Source organism: Alosa alosa, chromosome 8 (assembly GCF_017589495.1).
Source record: "Alosa alosa isolate M-15738 ecotype Scorff River chromosome 8, AALO_Geno_1.1, whole genome shotgun sequence".
Lineage (NCBI taxonomy): Eukaryota > Metazoa > Chordata > Actinopteri > Clupeiformes > Clupeidae > Alosa > Alosa alosa.
In genome coordinates this window covers 22,199,245-22,210,325 of record NC_063196.1, presented here as the reverse complement: position 1 = coordinate 22,210,325, position 11,081 = coordinate 22,199,245, and the positions used below count along the sequence as shown (strand labels likewise).

At 40.1% G+C, this 11,081-nt stretch overlaps 1 protein-coding gene across 1 annotated transcript; it reads left to right on the top strand.

The window, feature by feature from the left end:
• The first annotated feature begins 8,086 nt into the window (after positions 1–8,086).
• LOC125298804 lies at positions 8,087–10,293 on the top strand. The gene is made up of 3 exons (XM_048249672.1): positions 8,087–8,515; positions 8,679–8,794; positions 9,586–10,293. Exons 1-3 carry the CDS (start codon positions 8,122–8,124, stop codon positions 10,291–10,293), a joined length of 1,218 nt encoding a protein of 405 aa, XP_048105629.1. The 5' UTR covers positions 8,087–8,121.
• The last annotated feature ends 788 nt before the right edge of the window (positions 10,294–11,081 follow it).

Below are 11,081 nucleotides of genomic sequence, written 5' to 3'. Positions count from 1 at the left end.
GCTATTTCTTGACATAACTCAGGGGTCTCCAAAAATGGTGCCCGCGGGATAGCCTGCGGGATGCCTTTACGGCGCCCACAGCGCACTTTCTAAAAATAGCCAACAAGTCGCCTGCAGATCACGCTCTAAAACATCCTCCATTGTGGATATTTAATTGTAGGCCATGCATCTGTAATATTGGCTATATTAGCTTGCTCATCTGGTGTAGCCAATGCAAGCATATCTCTGCAAAAGTTCTGTGGCTATTCCGTGTCCGTACGGTTCGTGCATGATTGTTCAAGGACTGAAAAACAATTGCTTTAGGTCACGGGCCCTTTCTCCTCCGTAGCCTACTGGTGTAGCAATAGCGTTGAAAATCTTGTGGCATACCAATAGGACTGTCAGATCATGGAGAGATTTCAGATGTGCAATAAGGCGTCTTCCTAAGTTAGAATGGTGTTGGTGATTGCTATTGAATGTTACAACCGAATTGTTCACTGAAATCAGAACTTAAACAACCTCTGAATTATGAATGGTGGGCATGCTATTTGTAATCTACATTATTAATTGCATTAAAGATGGCTTTTTTCGTTTAAAAAATTAAATCAGACTCCTCATGGAAACTTTGAATTGAACTAACTGAACAAAAACGGTCAGTGTTGCATATTGATATTGATGAATTGAAGAATCAGATGAAAATACAGTTGCTTAATATATAAAGGCTCATAGGCCTACATAATATTGATAACTTAAATGTAAAAATCACATAGGTCTATTATTTAGGAGGATCACCCTCGCAAAAAAGGAGTGAGGGTCTGTGTTTCAAATGAGTAGCCCTATGATTTTGGATCCTTCAGGTAGCCCTGAATCCCAAAAAGGTTGGAGACCCTGGTATAACTAGTAGAATGTATGCTTCAGGAAGGGTTGACAACACAAAGTAACTTGCTGATTATATGCAGCAATTATTGTATGGGATTTTGTAGATTGCTTAACCAAAATGTAATAGTTGGTAACTTGTTCCAGCTATCATCTCCCTCTACCATTCTCCCTCTCTCTCTCTCCCTACTTTGGTAGTTGTGTTTCAATTTGATTCCTTGAAATGCGCCACTGACTATCAAAATACAGATGTGCTGTTTGAAGTTGCAGTGCTTGCTTCTAAAGGGAATGACAGGTGTCATTCTGATTGGTTTAAGCACCAGGTGTCTGGTTTTTGCACCAGGTACCTGACGTTTGATAACAAAACCACCCCGAGTGTGGACTGGACAAACCCCTAAATGTATTTAAGCTATCCGCAAGTGACCATGTGTTTTAGATCACCAAAATAGGGCCTGTTATGTCTTTTTCACTGATCCAAGCACATCAATACAAAAATGAAAAGTAACTTGTAATTTGAGTAGTTTCATAACAAAGTACTTTTTTACTTTTACTCGAGTAGGTTTGTCCAATTGGAATATTTACTTTTACTCAAGTAGATGTTGAAGGAAGTAAATATACTTGTACTTGAGTATAGATTTTCAGTACTCTACCCACCACTGGCCTATTAGCAGGGAGGAATTTTTGTGTGTGTAGGGCGTGGGAATTTCCCTCCTTCTTCTTGGTCTTGAAGTAACATTGATTAATGCTTCATCTAAGTAAAGCGCTGCAACATGAGAACAGTCTAGTAAACTAGATGTACCGCATAGCAGTACAAAATATGACCGCCGCTCAGTCCTGTACATCCGTTCCGCGAAAATAAATCACACTTCAATTTGTCTCCATATTTCACTCCATCCCCCACTCTTGAAACTTTTGTGTATGCTTGTTTGGCATGCCTGAGTGTGTGTGTGCGGCTGCACAGAGAGTAGCCTACTGGTGCTGAAAAGGTGAATAGATTGTAGAATAGCCAAAGAAGATGTAGCATTGTTATAAAACCTTTAACATCTCTAAACAATCACAAATAGGGCAGTTCATCACAGTTCATCCATTGCAACTGGATTGATGAAAGGTCACTTACACCTGTAGGCTACATTGTATTTGGGAAAAGCAAAAGGTATCAGCATAATGTTATTTATTTATTTATTTATTTATTTATTTATAAACAAAAACATCTCTGTCAGTTCCGTGCCGTTTTCAACAGCTATCAAAAACAAAGGTCATTTTTGGATGGATGGATTTTTTGTGAATGTTTCTTCTTCTACATAAGATTTTAGTCATCTTTAGTTCATGTAATACTTTATTGTCAATGCACAAATTAAGTAACAGTAGTCTGAAACGTTATTGTTAATGCACAAATTAAGTAACAGTAGTCTGAAACGAAATGCTGTTTTACATCTAGTGGTGCAAATAACTGACATGTCCAAATGGGCCTTGATGAAATGCGTCGCTAGACTGTTCATACACATTTTAATGGGCCAAAGTTGAAGAGCTGTTGTCCGTTATTGTTTGTGCAAATATAGGCTGATTCATGTTCCCTTGCATTGTGTAACTGAGGTCCATGGCTAGTCTGGCTTTCACCAGACCAACCTCAATCTTTTAAGAAATCAAAAAATAAATAGCGGGCAGATCAGGAAAAAAAAAAAAAAAAAATTCCCTATATGACCGCTTCGCTAGCGGCGGTCATAATAATTATCTGACATCAGAAACCAGTGTTTCCCACTAAATTTAATTCTATTTGTGGTGGTAGGTTTGCAGAATTAACTTGAATGCAACAGTTTTTAACAAATTAGTGCAGCGTGGTTATGATTCTAATCAGCTTTAAGCGCAATTTAGTACAACCTGAAAAATCACTGTGTGGTGGTTAATGTTGATATTGTGGTGGGCCGCCACAAATAAATCAATGTATGGGAAACACTGGAAACACAAATACTGGGTAACTCTCAGCGCTCGCAGTGCTGACACAGAGGCTTCTGCGTGATGACTGGTTGGCCCTGACAGCACGATATTTCCGGCTCTGTAACCAATCATAAATGGCTCGTTTCAGTGGAAAAGCTAGTTGGACAAATGAAAGAAAATGAAAAAGATTCAGTGCTGAAGTGCCCTCAAAAGTATCCTATTGATTTTTGTTGTACAAAATGTTTCAGTGCCCTCTATAGACCCTTTCAACAATAAAAACAAAAACAATGCTTGAACGTTCTATTTGGGCCCCAATCTACTTCCTCTGCATTAAGATAACATATGGAATGTTGAAGCGGAAGTCTTGTGGGGCCAACTATGATGCTGATAATGGAACTCTCTTGAAAGGGTCCATAGTGCCACTTCAAATAATACATTTGAAGAATGTGTCTTAATGAGTGCCCTTCTAGGGGTGTCAATTAAATGCAACAACCTAAAAGGTGTCCCTTAAAATGGTCTATACTTGGCATTCCCTATGTGTGCTGTTATGGAGTGCCCTATACTGCCCCTACATGACAGTGTCCCAGAGGCGCACCTTCTCAAAAGGCAAGGCAGATACAATTAGTGCTGCTAAAAAGATACAATTAGTGCTGCTATCAATTTGCTTGGTATAACCGCATAGTTTTCTACAAATGCAATCAAATTGGCCTCCATCACTCAACCAATGCTAACAGTAACATTATTGTACCTAGGTCCTATAGCTATTGACATTATAAGATTAACGTACCTGCAGTAAAAAACAAGCATGTCCGATAAACATTCTCAGATTTATTTCGGCTTCAAGAAGAAATGGGAATTACATTTCATGTGAAAATCGTCCTATCCTTATTAGACGTTCTCTGCGGTAAACTACAGTCCTTGTAGGAAGCGTCCATTGTTTTTCCAACCCACTTTAGATTAACTTCCAACAAAATTATGTCTCACTGCAACGATGCGCCATCTAGTGGACAAACGACTACGTATCGCCAATACTGGAAATGCAGCCATGATGATGATGAATATTTGGTTTTCCTTTAATCCTACTGAATTTGTAATTATGTATCGGCCGTTCTAATTGCCGATACAGATAGGTATGTGCGTGCCTGCAATCGTGTGTGTTGTGCGCAGTGTGCACCACCATCTACAGGCTAATGAGTGTACAGTCACTAAATGTACACATAACTTACATTTTTTTAGACCCCCCCATGGATGAAATTCTACGAAACTTGGCATACCCCCAGAGAATGCCAGGTTAATCATACACATAAAATTTGGTGCAGTTCTGAACATCTTAACTGAAGAGAGGGGCGATTAAAGCAGAATGATATTGCATTTTCATTTTTACCGGGGGGGTGCAAATCACAAATGATTATGGGCCAGGTTGTTTGGGCCCTTGAGACCAACATACCATAAAAATGTCTTCATCCCTCGTGCCACGGTTCAGGTAGTTATTTAGGAAAAACTGCATCAATGTGAAATATAGCCACACTGTAAAACATCACATATGTAATTAGTGTATTATATGTAATTACATGTACTGTAGGTTTTCCAGTGTTCTCTGAAATACACCATGAAGACATGAATAGTGTTGACTTTGCACACAGCAAAAATAATGCTATTTGTTTTCTACAGGATAAATTAGATACAACCAGATGCGCCTGTGTCTTTGTGTCATGCCCCTCGTTACTTTATGGCAAAAAGTGGCATTGTTCTTTTACTAGTATACTTAGTAGGGCTGTCAAAATAACTGATTCATTTTGATTAATTAATTTGAGAAAAAAAATTGACCCCGAGCCGTTCTAGTCAGTAACCATTAGACTGTAAAACGAAGGAGAGAGAAGAATGTGCTGCCTAGATCACTGATTGGAACATTTACTTTTAAAAAACGGCCTGATGGTGTTGATAACAATAAAGTATTGATTAAAATAAAGTCCTCTGCAAAGTCTGCAGCAAGGAAATTGCATATCACCGGAGTTCATCAACTCTGAAGTCACACATCAATGCAAAGAAATAGTGTTGACATTGAGGGGAGTGTTAATTTATTTTTATTGTGTCCCCTAGGTTATATCTGTGGCCTGAAATGCCTTGTATGTGAAAAAAACTTCTTCCCGAAGCATTGAATGAATTTGAATAATAGGTACATATTAGGTCATATCATAGATCAGGGGTCTCAAACTCTGGCCCGCGGGCCAAATCCGGCCCGTGCCCGGCCCAATTCCAGCCCGCGGCCTAATGTCAAAATAATAATGTAATTCGGCCCTTGAGGGTATTTTTAATTGCGACAAACAACTGTAAAGTGGCAGATATTCAGACTCGGGCCAGAAATTAAGTCCAAACATCTTGCCTACAACGTAACAAAAATACACTATTATAAATGTTGAAGCCAAAAAGAAGGCGCAAAAGTCCGGCAGAGTTCCGTGCAAAAATTCCTTTAATGACTACATAGCGCAAAGCCTGAGTGGATCGCACGATCGCACTCCCGAACAAAGGTAGAACTCTCTTACTTATACCTCTCCAAAATGCTGACACAACACTACCCCGAACCCACAGATGGCGTTATGAAAGGATCGTTGTTCGCTCTTATCTTCGCAAGTCAGCAATATAGCTGCCAAGCGTACAAACTTTTCACCTTAAGTTTACGGAAAGTTCAGGGGTGTACAGTATAGAGTGATCACAGGTCATACATTGTGCATGGGTTAAATATCGTTAAGCCCCCTGTACTCTCCTACTGGTTGTTATGAGTAGAGCTCGCCCTGTGTAATGCGTTATTATCTTGCAGCTTCAAGGCCGACTTTGGTTTCTTCAAAAGGCCTAGGCTAAGGCAGCATGAGACACAGTGCAGCAAAATGAGACACAGGGCAGCAAAAAGAGACATCGGGATACAGAGTGCACATTCTGGTAGGATGGCTTCGTTATGTTATTAGTAATAGTTAAACTTGATATTTAAAATGTTATAAAAGTATGTTAGCTAGGAATAACTTCAGTGTATTACTTGATTATGATTGAGGTTATATGAATACATGCTTTACAGTTTCAAACTCGTTCTCTCATCATGATGTCTACAAACCATAGTGATAATTTTATACAACACAACAACACTGATTAAAATAGACGATAGATCCAAGTACGGTGACAAATCCCATTTGTACTCTTCTCCACCAGTTGCTAGACATCCAGAGCTTCGATTCAAGCCCAAATTTGCTGCACAAGGTTTTCAGGAAATAGGCCTACTTGTATTACATGCGTGAAACATGAAAACGTGCATTTGTTTGTAATGACGCGGAAGCGATGCAGGCCATAGTTTTGCACAAATTGAAGCAGAAATAGACCTACACCAAATGTTGGTCTAGGCTAAATCTTGGGTAGGCTATGTTATTCTCCTAGATTCTGATTTTGAAGGAGAATATCTGCCTTTTGGAGATTATGATCGATCGTCTATTGACAGTGATAGTCACAGTGTGTCTGTGAATGGAGGTGAGTGTTTGCGTGTATACGACAGTGTCCACTAAGCATAGGCCCTACCATTGCTTATTTCGACCCTCTGCCCAACATAGCTGGAGGTGGCAGTGGTAATCGTGATTATAGTGTCCGTGATGGACGTGGTACAGACAGCAGGGGTAGTAAAAATAGGGCTCTGAAGAACAAAGTCACCCACGATAGGAACCGATTTGACCAGGTTACTTTTTTGTAGGCCTATAATAACGGTTTGTGGTTATAGGCTAGTAATAGTTTACTATTGTTGGTTTACATCTTAGGCCTACTGTTTTCCTGTTAATTTGATATATGGGTAATATGACAAAACCTGTAAACCTGCTCAAATATGTTCAGCATCCAGTATTTACTGAAAGGTGCATAATTTGAGGTGCTTGCCATCCAGTGGCAAATTAGATACATTTACCCCTTCATAAACTTTTTTTTATACTCAAAGATTCACAGTAGGACTTTCAAGCCTTACAAAGACCACTTTCAAGCCTTTTGAAATTTTGATGTCAAAATCCAATGGTGTTGTTTTCTTAACCATGGTGCCTAAAGTTTGCCATGCAGGTTTAAATAAGATAGGAGAAGAAAATATTTTTATTTGGAGTGAAACACACACATACCTGTTTTTATGCTTTTTGTTTTTTTATCATTTGTATTAATATCTTATCATTATTTTATTTATAAGCTAAGGTTGTTAGCACAGGTGTCTAAAAAGAGATAAAAAGATTTGCACTTTCTCTTTGCAGTTTTGTGTAGTATTTAAAAAAAAACATTGCATTTTCAGAAATAGCCGTTCTTTTTTGTATTATTCTTTAAGACTGACGTGGCCCTCCAATCAGATGACGTTGGCCGAAGTGGCCCCCAGCTCATTTGAGTTTGAGACCCCTGTCATAGATTATTATGGCCATTATTTGAACAGTGAAAATAATAATAAAAGAGCTTTTGAACTTTAGTGTCACTAATGCTGATTATTCAATGATTCATTTGAATGTAAATATTTAAAATACTTTCACAGCAAAAAATATATATGCGATTAATTTAGATGAATTAATCACAGAGTATATAATTAATTCAATTACATGTTTTCAACAACATTGACAGCCCTAATACTTAGCCTGCTTTTTAGAAATTCTGTTGTCAGTTGCAAATGGATGTAAAGAGCCCTCTGTTGGTAGTTTCATGTATTTCATGTTAGATCCAGTAAGATTTGAAGACCAGTAGCCTCCTACTCAAACTCTTTGAAATGAATAGGACTTCTTAGCTTCTAGTATGCAGACTTGTTACATCTACACACACACACACTCACACATACAGATGCCTAAACACAGAAACAGATATTCACACAGACACACATACTGGCACACAAGTACGTGTACACACACATATGCACAAGAACATGCACACATACATGCACTCACACACAAACAACTCTGCATGAAGTAAGCCCGGATTGACCATTGAGAGGCCATATAAGGCGCCTATACCCATTCATAGTTACACAGCCTGATCAAACCATATCAAAATTTAGCCTATACTCCTTCACAAAAAATTTACTGAGACAGCCTTCCTAAAACCATTAGGCCAGCTGTATCTGTTCAACTGTTAATGAAATTAAAGAGTAGGCCCAGAGCCCTATAGGCCTAGACTATTTAGGTGTTCAGCTGCATCATCAATTACAGCCTGATCAGAGGCTTGGTCGCTGGTCTCATTTCAATTAGTGTTAATTGAGTAGGCCTATATATAGGGTACTGAAAGAGTTGTGAGTGCAAGGCTAGTACAGCTCCCTGGTTGTAGGCTACCACTTTTATAGATATGAGGCTTAAACCAAACCAGGGTGTTTTATTTTTGTGTCTCTTATGCCTTTACATTGGCCAAACATGTGGTATAAGCCTTGAAATAGTGCAAGAAGACGAGACACATCATGAGGAAAGGTCTGAAAATATTCAAACTGGGACAATTACTTTCGGCACAGGGAATATTTCACTGGGTCGAAATCTGGAATATGAGAGACGATATGTTGGAGAAAACACTACAGACGATGGCTCCGTTAACGTTCAAGCCGACGATCCAGGCCTGGTGGGTGGACAAAGCGGCACTCATGACTTTAGGGCCTGGGATCGTATGCGACCCAAGTTATTATGTACTAATGACCTCATGAAGTTCTCTGCACAAGGCCCTGGCTGTTCTTCACTCCAGTTAGACAGCGGTAAGAAAAGTATTGGATAACTTGTTTTTGTTTTACAGTGTACACAATAACTCGCTGTTGACATTAGTGGCCTAATTCAGCCGATTCCTTGCAGCCCTTTCACTTGCAGTGTTTGCATCAATAGCTTGAGACCAGACATTCTTTTCTTTTTTCTATTCAACAGGTGGCACACCTCTCTCACTACGCCAGCTACGTCGAGAGTGTGGCTACTCTGTGAAAAGGACTGCGGTGGGCCTCGTGCTTCTCGCCACTTTTGATGGTTGTGATGTTATAAAACAGGTAGGCTATGGTTTTCCTGTCACATCAGAATTTTTTGTTTTTATATTAATTTTTAATTCAGAGTAGGAGTAACATTATTAGCCCATAGATTGATGCCATCAATCACTACAAAAACAAAACCCCATATTCACACCTTATTAATGCCTTACTTCTGACATTACATTTCATAGTGAATCAACAACAAAACCAAGTGAATGCAAAGTTGCAATGCAAAGTTTAAATGAAATAAAGAAATGTCTCAGCCACTTGAACGTGACAAATTTGTGAAAGCAGGCCTGTTAAAATAATCTGTAGTTTGCTTGTTTATGATCTATTTTAACAGAAGGTATTGTTGAATAAAGTTTCTATTGCTATAGCAGGAGGTTTTGGCATGGTCTGCATGGAGCAAGCTCATTTAACAGTCTCTTGATGTGTCCTGTTTAAGTATGGGTCTGTTATCCTCTTCAGGCTTTTCTGTTGGCGTACATTTCATGAATTGTAGCTTCATTCAATCAGTAGCTTGAAATTACAGTTAAGGTTTCCTGGGTGACGTCCCATCAACTCCCCAGAGGAATGGAGGCTAATTGTGAACATGGTAACAATTACATACAATTTGAATACCATTTGGTCCCTTGCAAACCGTTATGTGAGCATAGGAGTGGCCATACTGGTTGTATATGTAAAGGCGGTTCAAGAGCCTTACATATACAACCGGTATGGCCACTCCTATGTGAAGTGTTCCTAAATTCATGTGGGACATGTTTCAGTTTTGAGCTAGTTGTATGACTGCATTATTTTATATCTTCCTCCAGGGCAATAGCCACTTGCTGCAGATGTTGTGGCACGGCAATCCAGTAACCCTCTCCTGCCCTGCATCAAGCTCAGACCAAGCCTCTCTAGTTGTATCCACTACTCCTGCTCCAACTACCAAGGCACCTTCTACAGCTGCTGAGCTTCCTCCACAGAATCAACAGTGGATGCATCCCCTCTTTGGAGGCTACTACCCTGTAATGCCTGAGAATATTCCCCCTCAAACTACTGTTGCACCAACTACAGAAGCACCTACCACAGCGGCTGAGCTTCCTCCACAGAATCAACAGTGGATGCATCCCCTCTTTGGAGGCTACTACCCTGTAATGCCTGAGAATATTCCCCCTCAAACTACTGTTGCACCAACTACAGAAGCACCTACCACAGCGGCAAAGCTTCCTCCACAGAATCCGTGGATGCATCCCCTCTTTGGAGGCTACTACCCTGGAATGCCTGTCAAGATTCCCCCTCAAACTACTGTTGCACCAACTACAGAAGCACCTACCACAGCGGCTGAGCTTCCTCCACAGAATCAACAGTGGATGCATCCCCTCTTTGGAGGCTACTACCCTGGAATGCCTGTCAAGATTCCCCCTCAAACTACTGTTGCACCAACTACAGAAGCACCTACCACAGCGGCTGAGCTTCCTCCACAGAATCAACCCCTCTTTGGAGTGGATGCATCCCCTCTTTGGAGGCTACTACCCTGAAATGCCTGTTTGAATATTCCCCCCCCTCAAACTACTGTTGCACCAACTACAGAAGCCCCTTTGGAGGCCACAGCCTGTCAAGCTGAGCTTCCTCCACAGAATCAACAGTGGATGCATCCCCTCTTTTGGTACTACCCTGGAATGCCTGTCAAGATTCCCCTCAAACTACTGTTGCACCTGGGTCTAGAGGCCATGCTCCTAGGGGCCACTGGGGGCATCCTTAAGGTCAGTGAAGAATCCCTCAAACTACTACTGCTCCAACTACAGAAGCACCTTCTACAGCTCCCCAACTTCAAAAACAATGAACCACTTATTACAGGTACTCAGTATCTTTTTCAACTGCACCCTAAAACAGTAGATGCCCTACTCCAAACCTTTTATTTTCCAACTCCTCAGTCTCTTTATTCCAATGTGTGTCATTTAATGCGTGTATTAAAAAGTGTATTTGAAATTTAAGTTGTCAGATCATTTATTCAAGCTGCTTGTCATGAGTGGTTTTGCTGAAGATTTGTCTTGATTTAGCCAGAACTGGAAGTTTAAAATTCTACTGCCATATTGCTGATATGAGCACAATAATGGAGATCAAGTTTTAACACAATCCAAGTGGAAGTCTTTGTTTCTACTGTTTGGACTGTGTGTGTGCAGGCCACAAAGTCGCCTATTGGAGCTGCAAAGGTGAATAGATTTGTAGCACTTGCCAAAAAATTTGTAGTATTGTTATAAAACTTTTAAAAGCTCTAAACAATCACAAGTAGGGCAGTTCATCAGTCCATCCATTGCAACTGGAC

Excerpts from the sequence above, each read along its gene's own strand:
- LOC125298804 (XM_048249672.1), top strand. The coding sequence starts at position 8,122 with ATGAGGCTTAAACCAAACCAGGGTGTTTTATTTTTGTGTCTCTTATGC. Across the intron at positions 8,516-8,678 it reads TTCACTCCAGTTAGACAGCG|GTGGCACACCTCTCTCACTA; the intron begins GTAAGAAAAGTA and ends TCTATTCAACAG. Across the intron at positions 8,795-9,585 it reads GTTGTGATGTTATAAAACAG|GGCAATAGCCACTTGCTGCA; the intron begins GTAGGCTATGGT and ends ATCTTCCTCCAG.